The sequence below is a fragment of the Myxocyprinus asiaticus genome, chromosome 23 (assembly GCF_019703515.2).
Source record: "Myxocyprinus asiaticus isolate MX2 ecotype Aquarium Trade chromosome 23, UBuf_Myxa_2, whole genome shotgun sequence".
Taxonomy (NCBI): Eukaryota; Metazoa; Chordata; class Actinopteri; order Cypriniformes; family Catostomidae; genus Myxocyprinus; species Myxocyprinus asiaticus.
The window spans coordinates 35,495,571-35,514,191 of NC_059366.1; the positions used below are offsets into that span (position 1 = coordinate 35,495,571).

Consider the following 18,621-nt stretch of genomic DNA (forward strand, 5'->3'; position numbering starts at 1 on the left):
GTCAACCCATCACTTGCAAAGTTTTGCACATCCCCTGCCCATTTGCGAGTTTATTAAATATTTTGGTTAATTAAAAAAATTATTTCAGCTTCCAATAACAGTGTAGTACTCTCGGCTCTGTTCAACACATTTTGCTATGTTTAGAACGAGAGATATCGGCCAAACATCGGTATAGGCCAATAAAGGCAATTATCTGCACTATCGGACATCGGCCAATTGTTTAAAATAGCCAATGATCAGAGACGATTATTTCCTGTCAAGGTGGGCAGAAAAACGTGTCATTTCAGCATTTTGTATATAACTGAGACCAGTCACTCTGTAACATGGAAGACATGAAGCGACATAAAGAATAAAGTTATTAACTACCGGAAGTAACTAAAAATCAGTATAGGCAGATGTTGTTAAATATAGGCTAATATCGGATATTAGTGTAGGCACACAGATTTTGTATCAGTGTATCCCCATTTTAAATCCATTCTTAATTTATGGAATAATGAATAAGCAAAATATGCCATGGAGAACATAAAAATAAAGAAATATTTAAGGAATATAAGATTGTAAATTTCAAGGTCACTATTGTGTCCCATGCAGGAGTATTTATTCTGCATGATGACCACAATGAATTCATTTGAACCTTTACTGGATTTTGAAGGGACAAAGTATTACATTGACATTACAATAAGTTTATGGTAAAAGTTTTCCCCACAAAAAACGTCAAAAAAAGAATTACTGCCATATTTTTAACTGTGGTGATACTGACAATGTGCAGCGGTTATAACACATTTCTGAAAAAAACTTAAGCAACATCAGTTTAAAAAAAAAAAAAGTTTTATGAACAAAATCAGGTCAAAAGTACCTGTAGTTATACAAACAAAAGTTAAGAAAACAAAAGGGATGCACACACCCCTCACACGCATGCAAATGAACGTTAACACACATAAACCTGATGACTGGAGTCCATTCCAACGTAAGAGTTCCGTGAACTGCAGTCGACCGGTGGCGTTTCCTGTCGGGCAAAATCAGACATCTCTATTCCACCTCCCGGATCACTGCGCACACACACACACAAACATACACAATAGAGGGTTAGTTACCTAGCAACACACTAACACTGGAATGACCCCTGAGGGTTCGAGGAGTAAACAACGTCATTTATGATCAAACTGCACAGGAGCCACAACAGCTCAGACACTGGCAGGGAGATCATATCTAGTGCCTCTAAATCGAATGTCTGACACTCTTTTAGCAGAGATCATGTTGCCCCGTTTTTAGAAATAACTAAATTTGGGAGATAATTAGATTTCAGAGAAGTTTATTCAGCTTGGCCCTAGTGCGAAGGGATTTTTTTTTTTAGCTGGCCTCATAAAACAAACGGTGAGTGGTAATCCTACGGCTAGTGCTCACCAACCAACGTCCACCTTTCACAAAATCAGTTACAGCAAACGTCACATAATGAAATTAATATTCATGATGAGTCACCCAAGCCACACCTGGCACTGTTTGTGTACTGAGCTGCAGGATTAAAGTGTGTGTGGTGGTGGCGTAGTGGGCTAATGCACATAACTGGTAGAAGGTTGCTGGTTCGATCCCCACAGCCACCACCACTGTGTCCTTGAGCAAGGCACTTAAATCCAGGTTGCTCCAAGGGAACTGTCCCTGTAATAAGGGCACTGTAAGTCGCTTTGGATAAAAGCGTCTGCCAAATGCATAAATGTAAATAAAGTAAACTTCATGAGGGGAGAAGATGTGAACAACAAAAGAGAAGTTGTCTTTAAAGATCCCAAGACATCAGAATTGGAGTTTTATGGCTTAGTCCAAGTCAATTAGCGCTGAAGAAAATGCTAGTGTTCTCCTAAAAGTTGACAAAACTAACTATTAGCACACATCAGCATTTAAAATTATCAGTTAAAAATGCATAAAATGCATTTCATATTCAAAGTTGTTGCAACAAAGATTTTGGTATAATGATTAAACTTTTTTTGTGAGGTGGCCTGGGTAGCTCAGCAAGTATTGACGCCGACTACCACCCCTGGAGTCGCGAGTTCGAATCCAGGGTGCGCTGAGTGACTCCAGCCAGGTCTCCTAAGCAACTAAATTGGCCTGGTTGCTAGGGAGGGTAAAGTCACATGGGGTAACCTCCTCGTGGTTGCGATTAGGGTCTCTCGTCTCAATGGCGCGCGTGGTAAGTTGTACGTGGATCGTGGAGAGCAGCATGAGCCTCCACATGCGGAGTCTCCGCGGTGTCATGCACAACAAGCCACATGATAAGATGCACGGATTGACGGTCTCAGAAGCTGAGGCAACTGGGACTTGTCCTCCATCACCCGGATTGAGGGGAGTAACCACGCCACCACAAGGACCTACTAAGTAGTGGGAATTGGGCATTCCAAATTGGGATAAAAGGGGATTATAAAAAATAAAAAACTTTTTTTGTGAAACCTAGTTAATCTTCCAAATGGTATGTTATATGAGTGCATCTGTTGCAACAAGTTATTTAAAACCATGTCATATTTTTGAAGAGAAATTTTATTTTATTCCATACTTTTTACTAGTTGTAGCTTATTTACATTCTTACATCATTTGCATGGCCGATCATATCACAATTAAAGTTTGAGATGCCAAAACACCTCGCCTTTAAAGTAGACAAGAGTATGCGGCTGCAGTCAGGGGAGGAGTGAAATAAGTATCAAGTCGGACAGTTCTCACTTCTCATAGTGGATCAGCTACCTACGAGATCAAAGGCAGTCAGGCAGATATGTGCGTGATTTGCGTTCATGTGCTTGGTTGCTGATAAAGTAGATGTAATTTAAATTCTGTCGCTTTTAAATGAAAATTTATATAAACATGTCACCTAATACACAATCGCAATTTAATTCCACCAAAAAGCCATGTCTTTTTCTTCCTTTTATTAGTTTAATAAAAGACATATTTCAGACATTTTAGAAGTATGATAACAATCACATTTTCCCATACAGAGATCACTGACAGTGTTGGGGATATTCACACATAATGTAAGCACATAAAAACATGATTTCAGAGTTAACAAAATCTAATATTTCAGAAGAGAACAAAACATCAGAGTTGTTTAAACCAATGAGCATTAAGCTGTGTGATCAGCAAGTTGTTTCCCATCATGCATGAAGTTTTCGCTGCTGGGAAAATGCAACTGCGCCGCCTGGCTCCGGCTCGCTCTCATAAGAGTATTTTTGACATACGTCACCATGACATCACAACAAGTCGGAGATCTCTATCCAGCATGCACCTGCCGGTGATCGGTTTTACGAAGAATTTGCTCATCTCAAGAGAGCCTAATCTCAGAGCAGAGGTATGACATCACATCCATGATATCACTCAGGAGATACATGAAAGTCTCTGGGAGAATTAGAAACACATGAGCTCTTCAACTCAGAATAAGCAGAAACAGCATATATTTCCCTTATTTGTACTGTCTTACTTACAGACCCAGACAACCAGGAATGTCCCTCCAGATGTGTACATGTGTGTGTGTGTGCTCAAGCCACTGTTTCTTCTCTCAATTTCTCTCTGACACATAGGAATGTAAGAAAATAAACCATGTTTTCTTGTGCAATGCATGAAAAGTTGTTGATGTCTGTAGAATCAGTTCCCTAAAATGCATGATTCATGATGATTAGAGTAATCATGTTTAATGTGTTCTGACTCATTCAGCAATGCTTGCTCTTGTAGAAAATGTGCAACCTCAAGCAATCTTTTCACCTATGATAGTTTGAAGACCCTTTCTGACTTCTCTAAGCTGATGAACAAGGGCATCAGCTGTGTGTGTGTTGGTGTTTAAGGTTCTATTCTAGTTCCCCTGATTAACTCACCCCTTTCCCTCCTCCCTTCTCTGGTCTCTCAGTGGGTGATGAATGGATCCAGTATGACAGCAGATTATCTCTCAGAAACATCTCTACCACTGAGCTCCAGCTCTACTCATTCTTCAGAATTTTCCTGAGCAGAATTAAAACTTCCTCAAATGAAATCTATATCTTTCCTGAGCAAAATCAGAAACTTTTTAGAGCAGAAAGGGAACCTTTCTGACTGGAATCAGAAACATTCTAAACTGAACCAGAAATTTAGAAAGCTAAATCAGAAACTTTCCTGAGTTGAATCACAACCTACCTGGGGCTGAATCAGAACCTTTCCTGAATTAAGTCAGAATCTTTCCCAAGCCGAATCAGAACCTTTTCTGAGCTGAATCAGAACCTTCTGGAATTGAATCAGAACCTTTTTTTGAGCTGAATCAGAACTTTCCTAAGCTGAATCATAACCTTCCTGAGCCGAATCAGAGCCCTCTTGAGCCGAATCAGAACCCTCCTAAGCTGAATCAGAACCTTCCTTAGCTGAATTAGAACCTTTCTGAAAAGTATTAGACCCATTTGTAAAGGATAAAATTCATTTACGGTGCAGTAATTCTGAATTTGGTGTTATGGCTTATGGGTTAGCCAAATATTTTTCTTACCCAGGCCCGTTTGAGTCCTCCTGCCGGGTGCTGGTGCCCTCTCGCTGGCGCTGCGCCACCTGACCCCGCCCCTCGCTTCCTTTGGCACGCAACTCCACCACCTCCCCTTCATCCAGTGTGGAGTGGAGGCGATAATTTACTGCCTTCAGCAGCACAAACATACCTGCTATCACCCCACAGTACATACCTACAATCACCATGGAAGGGGGCAATGCCTACAGAGAAAGCGAGAGAAACAGAGTAAGAGATTTTTAACTGAGCAGAAGCAAGCAAATTTTTAGTTCTTCTGTTAGATCTAAAGAACTTTTATTTCTCCCATCAAGGAATTCAACAAAGACACACAGGATTTCAAATTCTGACATAAAAGCAAATCATCGTTTCCTCAGAAACCTTACTCCGAGGCACTTGGATGTGATATGCTCATGTTTCCACCCTAAAAACATCTTGCTGTTGTATTTATCTTGGAAATAAATATAGGACCCTGATATTCAGAGTTACAAGGTTATGTAGAAAGGTAGCAGTATTTAAGTCACAACCGGAGGGCAGCTGCAAAAAACAGCCTGGCACTGAACAAACATCTGTGTCTCTAACACAGCCGCCCAACACCACACTACCACAAACACTTGCACATATCTGAGACACATAATCCAATCTTATATTCACCCTCAAATACCTGTATGACACAATGCTGGAAGGCACATAAATTGTTTGCTTTTTGATGGTTGATGGCAGTACTGTAGGACTTTATGTGTTGAGCCTTTAGCTTTGTTTGAAAGACAAAAGAAGTTGCCAATAAGAACCCTGATGGATGGATGAACTCCCTGGTGTGTGCAGGAAATTAAATGCAAAACATGACCAACGAGTGACACCGGTCCCTCTATCTGTACTGAAGATGGACCTGCCTGATGTGGCAAGGCTTTATAAATAATATCCATGGTGAGTATTACAAGTAACTTTTAAAAAATAGACTGCAAACAGGAGTTTAATTTTTCACAGTGAAGATGTATTATGTTATGTAAAAAAAAATTAGGCCAGACTTCAGGTCCAGACAGAATCTCCAGACTTTTTCATGGCAGATTTTGGGATAAAATCTGTTGAATTCCGCGGAATGGATTTAAATATGGTAAAATGTGATGAACAGAGCTCAGAGTTCTACACTCTCATAGAACGCTGACAGCATGGTCAAATTAGCTTACATATTTAATAAACAAGCACACATGGAAGGGGAGTATAGAACTTTCTGAAAGTCAGGTGTTCTGTGAGAATTTGCAAAAAATATGTTCACTTGAGCATCACTGAGGTTTCTACCTAAAAGAAGCTTGAAACACATGTGCTCAGTTCACTCTGGTGAGCTCAAAGAGACAGTTCACCCAAAAATGAAAATTCTCTCATCATTTACTCACCCTTATGCAATCCCAGATGTGTATGACTTTCTTTCTTCTGCAGAACACAAATGAAGATTTTTAGAAGAATATTTCAGCTCTGTAGGTCCTCACAATGTAAACTAAATGCTCCAAAAAGCACATAAAGGCAGCATAAATGTAATTCATTCGACTCCAGTAGTTAAATCCATGTCTTCTTAAGAAATATGATAGGTGTGGTGAGAAACAGATCAATATTTAGGTATTTTTTTATTTTAAATCTCCACTTTTGACCAGCCCTGACCAGTAGGTCTTGATATGCACGAAGAATGCAAATCGCCAAAAAATCAAAAAACAAAAAAAACAAAAGAAGAAGAATGTGGAAGTGAAAGTGGGGATTTATAGTAAAAAAATAAAATAAAATAAAAACTTAAATATTGATCTGTTTCTCACCCACACCTATCATATCATAAAAACATGGATGAAACCATTGGAGTCATATGGATTAATTTTATGCTGCCTGTATGGGCTTTTGGAGCTTCAAAGTTCTGGTCACCACTTACTTGCATTGTATGGACCTACAGAGCTGAAATATTTTTATAAAAATCTTGGTTTATGTTCTAAAGAAGAAATAAAGTCATACACATTTGGGATGGCAGGAGGGTGAGTAAATGATGAGAGAATTTTTATTTTTGGGCAAACTATTCCTTTAACCCACCTGACCCAATGTTGGATGAGGATGTTTAGGGATTCATAATAATTATGTTGGACTTACAAAGCCAACATACTGTTGTTCTACAGACGTTGTTTAGGGTTCTTCCAAAATTCTTTGACAAAGACCATGATTTTAACACTAACTCCTCCTAAAGCTACATCCATCAAAACCTAAACAAAGATTCACTTTTAAACCAGAACTAAATTGATTCAACTGTAATAAAGTTGTTCCTACAAACATACCAAATAAGAAATGCAGTGTAAAATCGAGCATAATTAGCAGAGCTGTGATAGATTGAGAGAGTGATAAATAAGAGATGGCGAAAGAGAGAGAGAGAGAGAGAGAGAGAGAGAGAGAGAGAGAGAGAGAGAGAGAGAGAGAGAGGGGGGGGGGGGGGGATGGAGAAAGATAAAGAAGGGGTTGATGGAGTGATGAGAGGAAAAGAGAGAGATGGGTTGCGAGGGATAGAGAGAATGATGAATTGAGTAATGGAAAGGGGAAAGGACAGATTAGAGATAAAAAGGACACGGATGGATGGACAGAGAAAGAAATAGGGATGGAGAGAGGGATACGGAGGGTTAGGGGATGGAGGGATGGGCAAAAGAGGAAAACGGACGGCTGCATCTCTCACCATGTAGAGTGTGAACGGGAGGCAGAGCAGCAGCAGCCACAGGTAAAGGTGAAGAGCGTTTACGAAGGTGTTCTGGTGCGGGTCGTAGTACCATCCGCCCGTCACCGACGCCCACACGCCCTGCCGTAGGATCTGCAGTGTCTGCGACCCCATGTTTACCCCCTTGTCACCTGTCTAACCGTCTCGGAGCAGGACGCACGGCGCTAGCCAGTCGAACCCCGTCGCAGCCATCTTCTTCTCTGGGGGTCCTCCAGCGCTGCGCTGCACGTCCCATCGTGCCTCGCGCGCCTCCGGTCGTTCGCGCACAGCTCGAGCAAAGGGTGGCGCCGCGCGTGCTGGAGATACGAGTTATTCTGCGGCGCCCCCGCGCGGTGAATGCGGGCGTCGACGAAAAAAAACATCTGGGGCTACGCTGTTAAAAGCGCTGATTTTTTTAAACAACCTGTTTACCTAAAGAAATAATGTAATAAACAATCCTATCCATATCCTGTTAGTCAATGTTTATGGTTTTCTTAATAAAAAATATTGTTTGAGAAAAATCTATTATGTTCATTCTATCGAACCGATATGCATTCTTGCTTTCAACTCGGTTACAGTGCGCATTCAGGTGGAATTAACTGGGTCAAGCCTGGTTGTATTTGGGTCAAGCAAATTGTCATTGTTATATGACTAAAACGGAAACTTCATCAGAATATATCTGCTGGCTATGAATCTGTTTTTAGCGCACAAAAAAAAACAAAAAAAAACAGTGCAGTTCAGACTCATGCAGCAGCTCAGATTTAGCGCATCTCCAGATGTCCACAACATGACGCTGTACACTATATAATCTCTATCGGAGCACCAAAACTACAAACTTCCTTATAAACAATCATAGTTTCACAATCGCTTAGTTATTGTATCACAAAGGACATACAAAGACTGAGCTTTAATCAGCAGAAAAAGATCTGTACAGCATATGCATGAAAACAAGTTACCGATAGACAACACAAAGGTTCTGGAGAAATGACTCCTGATTAAATCTCAGCTTCACTCAACAGTGTGTGAGAGAGCTCATGGCACAATGACAAAACTCAGCAACACTGAAATACAGAAAACAAAACAGAGAAAATGCACTTCCCTTAATACAAAAACTACTATTAAATTATGAGGAAAATTCCATAATAACCGTAATACAGTCCACCTTTAGTTAGCTGGTGCTGAGACCTGCTCATAGGAGTGTGCATGTTGAATCTGCATGTGATTTATGCAGTCTTTCAACGCTATAGCAAGGCTGTAAGGAACCACACACTGTGGCTGATCAGCGCATCACTGCAGGCGAGCACGTTTCTCAGGTGGTGGTTTGTTGGGGGTGGGAGGGGCTGGGCGAGCAGGGCCAGGTGGGGCTGGAGGTTTTGTCTCTCTCTCTTCTTGAGGCTTTGCAGTCTCAAGAGGCACTTCTGGCTCTTTCTTTACCTCCACTATAGAGAAAATGAAAGGAAGAGAAATTATAAACTGCACATTGGTTCTGAATGCAGGATGATCTAATGTCACCAAATTTAAAGTGGTCATGACATGAGGAATCAAATTTTCCTTGATTTTTTTAACATATAAGAGGTCACTGTACTATAAAAACACTGTAAGTTTCAAAACTCAAAACTTCCTCCTCACTGCAAAAAGAGCATTTGTTGAAACCAAGCTGCCAAAACAACTCGTACTTTACTTCCCCCACATTGTAATGGCACACTGTGGTAGACATTTGCATCTGACCGCCTCCACAACACATCAATGCCTGCTTTACCAGTAGTGGTGAGTAGTGAGATGGCAAGGAGATAGCAGGTCAGTCAAGAGCAGAGAGCCAATCATAACAGTGGGCATTTACTGTCAAATCTTAAAGGAGAAGCAGCACCAAAACCAAGCGTTTCTGACAGAGGGTCAGAATGAGGGTGGAAAATGATCATGTTTTACAAACATATGACTGTTTTTTGTGCTAAAAAAAAACTTTACTAATATTATAAGTGAACCTTGAAGGACATATTAAAATAATTTAAAAAAGGGATGTCATGACCCCTTTAAAGTTTAGTTAAATGTTTGAATGGATAGTCATGATAGAAAAGGCATTTTTGTGTGCTTTGTGGTTTTATAGAAGATCCACCATCAAATTAAAATTACAACACAACTGTATTTGGCCTTAAATTGAAATCACTTCCTGTACTTACAGCATCCTTATTTCCGTCTACAGTAAGGTAAGGTACTGTATGTCAACCTTTACAAGCACTGGACTGGATATATTGCAAGTCTAGCAATTTTATGCATGTAGAGAAGATTATCTGCAAATCCAATGCAACATGATAATGACTCATACAATTATATGTAATGCCATCTACAGTTATAATATAGCAGCTTGTTTTTTCAACCCTTCAATTAAGCAACAATGTATTGCTGGTGTGATTTTGAGAAGTTTTGCAAAATTATCCATCATCTCACTGATTCTACAATTTACTTGATATACTGTATATTGTTTTAAGCATTTAGAAAATGTAAAACAATTTCCACTAGTAGTGCATTACAAGGTCTGTGCGCGTATGACTTAGTCAAGGTGTATTTGTGTACCTGGGACAGGCTTTTCTCCTGGTTTGGGCTGAAACAGAGAGAGAGACAGAAAGTAATTGAGTAAGAACTTAACCACAATTTGACGTCACAAGAAACAACATTCACAAAAAAAGGTAAAAATGTTTACCGTGTGTGTTAATAATACCTGATAGAAAGTTGGGGGAAATTTATTGCGTAGGTCCAGTAGCAGTGTGTCAACTCTCTGCCTCTGGAACAAAGAACTGGGCTCCTCTTTCCGCTTAGATTTAGGCTTTACCCTCTCTACAACCACATACAAGACACATATATTTAGCATTTCTTGGCAAGAGCAAATGTTCTTGAGAAACTTAACCTGATGCTGTATGTGTTCTCACCTTTCTCCTCCTGGTCTTTAAAGTGCCACCAGTACCCTTTGGATGGGTGGTATCTGCAGAAGGACATTGCCTCATCAAATGCTGATTGGATGCCATGAACAGCTGAAAGCTGGGACACAATAAAATATAGATTAAATATTAACATTCTTACTGAAAGAGGTTGAGTTGGGATACTGTACTCGGGTCAATGAGTGTGAATTTTAAACACACCACTCTGGAATTGATGACTGATCCCAGGTCAGGCGCCTGATACACCACTCCAGCTATGATGTAGTAGTCAGCAAGGGGGACCACTATAGGAAAAGTGAATAGATAGAAAAATAAAACAAAAATATACAAAAATATCATTTTATTTTCCCTTTGATTAATTTAAAGTTTTGTGACCGAATGCTGGATATACACTAGAATCTACAGCCTGTCCCAGCCAAGTTTTTCTGTGCAGCTAGATTTCATTAAATACAGTTTAAACTAAGGACAAAGATTTGAACTCTTAACAAGAATTAAGACAAATGAAGAGTTATTGCAGAGAGGAAGGACAAAGATGTCATGTGTAAACAGCAACAGCCACATAGGCAGATAACAGAAGAAACTATAAAGCAGTGTGTCAGTACATAAACTCACCTTGTGTTGGCGACTGTCTCTGTTGCTTCCTGATGATGTACAGAATTGGCTCCTGAGCGTGAAGCAAAATATATTCCACACCTACCATCTGACTGTGCACGCACGCACGCACACACACACACACACACACACACACACACACACACACACACAGAGGAATTACACACTAAGCACACACATAGCACACTTCTATTCAGTCAGAACAGAACCCCACTAGTAGTGTATCTTAATTGATTAGGGAATGTAACAAAACAAAAAATTAGCTGTGTAACAGAATACTATAGAGACATGAATGTTTAACATCGTCTGTGTTTGTGTCTCCCGCCTCAAATACTAATCATGTATTCTATGAAACAGAGCACAGCCTACATGTGTACCCGTTTCTAATGACATGGAGAACAAGTTGCTTACTTGAGGTGATCCAAGGTTAATCTCTGCATCTTTACCACCTCGTTGTTGCAGGTGCGATCATAGAAAGGGTTGCTCCTCTCGGAGAAATACTCCAGCACATTAGTGGGGTTCAGGATGGGCACCCAGCCACTGTCCACCCATGAGATGCCCAGCAGGTTATCTGACAAACACAATAATATCACATTCAAACGAGAAGCAAACGCTATGTCTTTGCAAAAATACGACCCACAAACAATAAACAAAACAAACTGTACAATCCAAAATCTAAATGTTTTGATGATACATCGCGCCTCCTTCCACAACAAACCACAGGGACGCTACTACAGAAGATATTAGTGTATTATATTTTAAACACAATTTCCGTTCGATGAAGAAATTGATTCACCAACAATAAAGCTGTAAAATATAACTATGATCTTACAATTATCTGTGAAATAGGTAGTAAAATACCTCTTAAGTCCACCGATGCCATCTTCCTGCAAAGTCGCAGGTAGATGACGCAAAAGCCGACGACGGTCTATGACGAATTGCTTCAAACGCTGTTTTTCTTTTAAATTTATAAAAAATAATGTTTATAACAAATGTATAACAAAATAAATTGGCTTTATGAAATATAATTTGTTGTTTATGTTTTGTTTTATTATAGTCTCGTGCACTGGGAGTAACTAGACGGAGGGCAGGGTGGGCAGCTGCCTTAGAGACCGGGGTGAGAGAGGCCCCGCAACGGTCGACCAAAATAAACCATAAAAATAAACACGGGCCCGAAATGTGATGAAAAACAGTTTCTTTGCACTGGGGCCCGCAAGATCCAAGTTACGCCACTGCACAGCCTTTCGTCATAAGTTGCCTTTGGCTGTTGCAATAATGTATGTATTATTTTGAAAATGTAATAATGAAATTAAATTATTTATTTATTTATTTATTTATTTAGAGATGTCACATTTTCTGCATCAGTGGTTGTCTCATCATGTCATCATGATGCTTGCTAATAACGGGCTAAATATCTTGGCTTTCACTCAAATCAGTCCTGCCATGTATTAAGATGTGTTCAGTGACACGCGCGCACACACACACACACACACACACACACACACACAGAGAGAGAGAGAGAGAGAGAGAGAGAGAGAGAGAGAGAGAGAGAGAGAGAGAGAGAGAGAGAGAGAGATGTGAGTTCTACATTACAAATACTTAGATAGATTTTAGGGAGGTTAGTTAATATAAAAGCGAAGATAATTATATTTTTAAGAAAAAGCCTAGTCAACAAGACCCTGAATATGCCATTTTTAGAACATGGCAACGTTAGTTAAATATCATCACCACAGAAGAATTCAGATAGGACAAGTACCCAACAGAGTCGCTGCAGGCAGACTTCTGCAATAATATTCATTGTGCATTGCAGCGTAAAACACCACAGGACTCCTGCAGAGCAGAAACAGGATTATATCAATTAAAAAAAACAAACAAACAAACAAACAAAAAAAAAAACCCCATACAATTCCACTTCCACATGAGCCACAGTCAAACCCTAACACCCAACATCGGTCAAATATAAATGTATTGAGATGGCAATATAGAGGAGTTCCTACAGTCTGCTGATCATAATCAAGTACATTTTCTTGTGATTTTCTCATTACAAGCCACATTAAAGGCAGAGAATGCATACAGCTCCTCCGAAATGACAGCAAGACATAACATTTAAGAATGAAAATGGCTGCTGACCCTAGAAGTCATATTACAAATATAAAAATACAAAAAAATACAAAGCATTACAAAACAAATACCAAAATAATACACAAACAGTAGACCTATAGATTAAAAGTAGTGCAATAACTGATATTTATTGCTCTGTTATTTAACAGATATTTAGACATTAGACTTTTTTTTGACCAAATCAAATCATTAAACACACACACACACACACACACACACACACACAAAATAATTACATCAAAACAGAACAACCTGGAATTTTTTAATCCGTAAACAGAACAGAATAAAATAATAGGCTGGCTACTTTACAGTAGCCACAATGGTAAATAATTGTTTTGTAAGGGTGCAAAAAAATAAAATAATAATAATTAAAGCAGCATTCTAACCTTATAATCTTTCTGTAAACCTCATAAATACACACCGAAATTAGGGACAATTTATTTACCAAATCTGGAAACCACCACATGCAATTTCACTGGAAATTTAATTCCTCCAAACTCCCATATCTGTCATGCAAAAGAATAAGCTGCAAGGTTTGTGAAGTCTTGTTATGGTGAAAAAAGAGCAGTCAGTGGGACACAAACCCAAGATGAATGTGACCTGAATTTATTTGATAATTTATTTCAAAGTAACTTGCATCAATAAGTAATTACATGTTTATGCATTCAGATGCGCATATCAATAATCTGTGCATGTCAACATGTTGTGCGTACATGTGCACATGTGTTTGTGTGAATGAAAATTAAAGGCTGGGCAAAGCAGAACTCCAAGCCCAGCACGATTTACCGCAATCTGCACGACACACCCAGACACTCACAACAGCCGTAGGCTACCAGCTAACCACACACACACACACACACACACACACACACACACACACACACACACACACACACACATCTTTTTTTTTTTTTTTACTTTTATTTAAATGTATGTGAGTAAACAATGACTTCACTGTGGACACAGTGAAAGAAAAGAAAACAGATCTTCTGGATCAAAGGGGGATCAAAAGGAAGGCGAGATTCAACTGTAGCTATTTAAACAGTGTCTGACAGCAGCTGTTTTTGTCTGTTCTGTGTTCTAAGGGGCAGAAACACGTCACTCGAAATCATCATTTGAGCAAGAGAAATGCCTTTGTTAACGGGTGACTTGCTCTCAGCTGGACATCGCACTGGGGGCCTGACAGACCGGTTCTCGCGCTCCATCCGTGATGACCGTATTTCTTAAGGGCAGCGCGAGCACGCGTGCATCGATGCGCACGCTCACTCCCGTTTGAGTCATTCGGTAAAAGCAGGACGTGTCGAGCTCTGTCCGTTCCTTTCCGCCAGAAAAAAAAAAAAAGGAGCGGTGGGGAAAGGAGGTAAAAGCATAATAGTAAATAGCATTGTGAGAACAATCAGGGAATCCATCTTTTAAAAGCAATTAGCGAAGAGCGCGCTGACAGACGCTACACACGCGAATGCGAAAGCAGAGCGCAGAGAGCGTTAACAGAGGAAGCGAACGAGGCTTTGAAACGTGCGCGAGATACCTGCATCCCGATACAGTAGCTGGATCGGTGATATGAGCGTGGACCAGGGCAGATTTGAAGGAATGCTCCGCAACAGAAACGGCGCGATGAGCGTCATGACCAGCTCCACCGGTCAGTCACCGTGCGTCGTGCAGCCTCCCGGTGGCCGGAGCCGCGGAGACGCGCGCCACCCGCAGCACGCGCCTCATCAGAGCGGTTCGGTAGTGAAACCGCAAAACGAGCCCGCGGAACTGGTTAAACGTGCGCTGGACTTCAAGACGCAGGGCACGCAGTGCTACAAGGATAAAAAATACCGAGAGGCCATCGGGAAGTACCACCGCGCGCTGCTGGAAATGAAGGGTCTCTGTCGCGTGCTAGGGGACCCTGACACCAGCAAGTCCCCGTCCACCGTCCTGACGAGCATCAGCAAGTCCAGCCTGACGGACGAGCAGAAAGGCGCGGTGGAGAACGCGGAGCTGGAGTGTTACAACAGCCTGGCAGGTGTGAATGAACATCATGTTTTACCAGACTGTGTCCCTCGTTTTAAAACCAGAGCTTTTGCAGTGATTTCACGAAGCATACCACCTGTTAATCGTTGAATGAAAGCAGGGCCCAGACACTAAGGGGCTGCATTTGGACCATTTTGGTCTTTGCATTCCTGAATACAGGTTACAGACTTGAAAAAATGAAGAAGTGGGATTCTGTGTGAATGTCTGTAGTTCTGCACGCAGAGTGACGTCATAGCTAATGCTGTGGGTTGTCTGAGCATGCTTTTGATTGTGATGCCTCATAGGCTGTACCTCATAGTAATTTGAGGACAAATGGTGCAAAAACACCATGACTAATCATAAATGATCAGAATCATCAGTCTAAATGAGCAATGTAAAACAGCTATGGTGGGGGGAAAAAAACATCAGCGGTCATTTGGCTGGGTTTAGAGGAGTTTTAGTCACTTTTTAGCTGTTCAGGCTAGGAGCCAAACATAGGCTGGTTTGGGCTATTTTTTTCTTCTCACTTTTCAGCAGAGAGATCCTCATAATCCCTGTTGTGCGTAGCATGTCTGTTGCAGATGGAGCTGGTAAATTATGAACGAGTGAAAGAATACTGTCTGAAGGTTTTGAGAAAGGAGGGCGAGAATTTTAAAGCTCTGTACCGCTCTGGTGTGGCGTATTATCACCTGGGAGACTTCAACAAAGCCTTGCACTACCTGAAAGAGTCGCACAAACAACAGCCCACAGGTCAGTCACACACACACACACACAACACACACACACATGGTGGTGCAGCTATCATTATGAGGACTCTCCATAGACATAAAGATTTTTATACTATACGAACTATAGATTCTGTCCCCTAACCCTACCCCTAAACCTAACCCTCACAAAAAACTTTCTGCATTTTTACATTTTCAATAAAACATCGTTTAGTATGCTTTTTAAGCGATTTGAATTATGGGGACACTAGAAATGTCCTCATAAACCACATTTATAGCATAATACCCTTGTAATTACCAGTTTATTACCTAAAAAAAAGTCCTCGTAAACCACTTAAACCTGCCCACACACACACACATCATTTACTCTACACAATCAGATCTCAAATTCAGTGCTTCTGTTGTATCTTTTTGTACTAAAAGAGATTTATCTGCCACTACACTTCCTGTCAGCATTTTCTGTGTTAAAACAGCTGTTTTCTATGTGTCTGTATGTGTTTGTGTGGAACAGACACTAATGTCATCCGCTACATTCAGCTCACGGAAATGAAGATTCGCAGGAATGCCCAAAGAGAGAAATCTGAAGTTCCGTAAACAGCTCCTGCTTTAACAGCTTTCCACTGCGCGGACACCTCACACTCCCCTCATCGCACATTTTGTGGACGAGGTTTGGCATTTCATGGAAGACTTGATTCCAGTGAGGGCCAACACACCTGTCTCAGCTGACTTCCTGTCAAAAATGGTCTTTGAATCAGACTGAAGAGCTGAATCAGGTGTGCTGTGCCCTGCAGTAGACCGTGGAGACCAGGTATAGAGACCACAAATGCCATTTATTATACTTTTTGAAGTATTAATTATTAGTGGTATAAAAAGGTTTGGTTTTTATTGTTGGCGGGATGGGGGGATAAAACTGGTTTGGGTCTCACAGGGTGATTGTGGTCTTACATTGTGCTCCACAAAACATGCTTTGTGGATCTTTTTGTGGCTGATGTAACATATTTTCCATTTTAATGCAGCTTTTTTAATTTTCATATTGCTTTTGGATCATGACGATTCTGTTTTTATGATTGAGAAAACTGCCAACTGAACAGATGTCACTTCAGTTTTTCTGTGAACACATGAAGCTCCTTCATTGAAGTGCAATTAAGTGTCACTACCAGTAAACATGATGGCAACATTGGGCACATCGTACACAACCTACTCTTCTCAACACCCATATTCAAATCGCAGTATAGGAAAGCTCTGACATGCACTGAGTGGGTTTAGGTGTACAGACAAACATTTACACACATACATACAGTGGACTTAAAGGAATATTCCAAGTTGAATACACGCAAGTTCAGTCGACAGCATTTGTGGCATAATGTTAATTACCACAAAAAATAATATCAACTCATCCCTCCTTTTCTTAAAAAAAAAGAAGCATAAATCGGGGTTAGACTGAGGCACTTACAATGGAAGTCAATGGGGTCAATTTTTGGAGGGTTTAAAGGCAGAAATGTGAAGCTTAAAATGTTATAAAAGCACTTACATTAATTCTTCTGTTAAAACTCATGTATTATGTGTGCTGTAAAGTTGTTTAAATTGTAATTTTTTACAGTTATTTTATGGTTTAAGGTGTTATGTTGTCCCAGCAACCAAGTTGTAAAATTGCATATAAATTCAGAAAAGGTTAGTAAGTGATTTTTTCACAATAAAATCATGTTATCCCAAATATTGTTTGTGTCTTGTGGCTATACCTTTAAAACAGTGAGTATTGTAACGTTTGCTGATGGCCCCATTCACTTTGCTAAGTAAGAGACTCACTGTAACCCAGATTTTTGCTTTTTTTTAAAGAATAGAAAGAAAATTAATTTGTGTGGTAATCCACATTGTGCTACTAATGCCATCGATTGAGTTTAACTTGTATTGAACCCGGAATATTCCTTTAAAGAGTGCAAGCATGTGAATCAAGCACAGTCTCTCACCCACACAAAAGCATGTAGGAGTAAAATAAACTGTGATCCTTGTTATGTTTAGGAGTGCGTGTTTTTTGTTTGTTCTGTGATATATCAGTGATTCTTTTTCAGTGTTGTGTGTAATCTGATTAAAAAGTAATTAGTTACTGTATTCGTATTACTTTTTAGGAAAAAAAAGGCGTTTAACACTACATTTTGAATTCTTATTAAAGTAAATTACTAAATAATATTTATGTAAAACATCTTTAAAACATAAATTATGTTAACATGTACGTCTGTTTGCGTTTCTTTATCAGAAAAGTGTTTGACTTGCGTGCGACAATGAACAACGAGGAAATATGGACGTTGAGCAGAACAACAAAATATTTTCTGTAAATTACTTTAGAAAGTAACTTAAAAGTAAAGTAATTAGTAATTTGATTACTTTTTCAATTAAGTAATTGATAAAGTAATCTTATTACAAATTTAGGAAAGTAATTAGTAATTTGAGTAACTTCTTTTTGATAGTGAGGAGTGAAGATGTTATTACAAGTACTCAGTTGGTGACTGATAGATTTTACTTGATGGTCTCTAAAAATAAATGACCTTTTAAATAATAGGTTTTGACTGAGAAGGTACTTTATCTGTTTTGTCTTTAATATTTCATTTAATATTTCTCTACTCAACTGCTTATTATGGGTTTTACTTGAAGCTAAACAGCAGGTACAAATAGTCCAATTCAGTGCTAGTTGCTATGGTGAGGTTCCATGGAAATCATCCTTGGAGACAGATGGGTCGATGTCCTAGACATGCTAGCATTGAAACAGCTAGACACACATCTCTGTAATGGAGAAGAATGAAAGCTTAAACTGTTGAATACATCTAAATGTCATTTAAAATGCTGCTCTTGATGAGTAAGCATTTACTTATTGTGTAAAATTTGCAGTTATGTTATTTGATCACAGAGCTCAAATTGAATAAATAATATTTAATGTTTACGGAAGTGACACAGCTGGAACATCTCATTTCAAAAATCGTAAAAACTACACACCTCCAAAAATGTTGAATCCAGGTACATGACCAAAAAAACTAA

General features: G+C 39.7%; 3 protein-coding genes and 1 long non-coding RNA gene across 7 annotated transcripts in view; 1 reads left to right on the plus strand and 3 right to left on the minus strand.

Moving 5' to 3' along the window:
* The window catches only part of LOC127413878 (pecanex-like protein 1), a 42,093-nt gene extending 34,606 nt beyond the window's left edge, over positions 1–7,487 (minus strand). For 2 of the 3 annotated variants that reach the window (XM_051651419.1, XM_051651417.1), the window contains exons 1-3: positions 7,188–7,487; positions 4,481–4,695; positions 938–1,049 (exon numbers count right to left, since the gene is read on the minus strand). In XM_051651419.1, coding sequence (XP_051507379.1) covers positions 938–1,049; positions 4,481–4,695; positions 7,188–7,340 — 480 coding nt within the window. In that variant the 5' untranslated portion in view covers positions 7,341–7,487. The remainder of the gene's footprint in view (positions 1–937; positions 1,050–4,480; positions 4,696–7,187) is intronic. The other variant, XM_051651418.1, reaches the window with a different exon arrangement.
* Positions 1,062–4,473, minus strand: LOC127413916 (uncharacterized). The gene is made up of 3 exons (XR_007892709.1): positions 3,846–4,473; positions 3,459–3,543; positions 1,062–3,372 (listed from the first exon to the last, which is right to left on the minus strand). It is a non-coding gene; the product is annotated as an uncharacterized LOC127413916 (long non-coding RNA).
* Positions 7,488–8,097: 610 nt separating the features above from the next.
* On the minus strand, positions 8,098–11,699 carry med6 (mediator complex subunit 6). Of its 2 annotated transcripts, XM_051651472.1 has the most exons (9): positions 11,612–11,699; positions 11,162–11,321; positions 10,751–10,842; positions 10,340–10,422; positions 10,130–10,238; positions 9,922–10,037; positions 9,777–9,804; positions 9,383–9,493; positions 8,503–8,644 (listed from the first exon to the last, which is right to left on the minus strand). In XM_051651472.1, exons 1-8 carry the CDS (start codon positions 11,631–11,633, stop codon positions 9,432–9,434), a joined length of 672 nt encoding a protein of 223 aa, XP_051507432.1. In that variant the 5' UTR covers positions 11,634–11,699; the 3' UTR covers positions 8,503–8,644; positions 9,383–9,431. The 2 variants fall into 2 exon arrangements, with proteins under 2 accessions (XP_051507431.1, XP_051507432.1); XM_051651471.1 differs by lacking the exon at positions 9,383–9,493 and having other exon boundaries at positions 8,098–8,644.
* A 2,057-nt stretch (positions 11,700–13,756) lies between these two features.
* On the plus strand, positions 13,757–18,487 carry LOC127413905 (tetratricopeptide repeat protein 9A). The gene is made up of 3 exons (XM_051651473.1): positions 13,757–14,879; positions 15,434–15,616; positions 16,103–18,487. Exons 1-3 carry the CDS (start codon positions 14,432–14,434, stop codon positions 16,183–16,185), a joined length of 714 nt encoding a protein of 237 aa, XP_051507433.1. The 5' UTR covers positions 13,757–14,431; the 3' UTR covers positions 16,186–18,487.
* Positions 18,488–18,621: the final 134 nt, after the last annotated feature.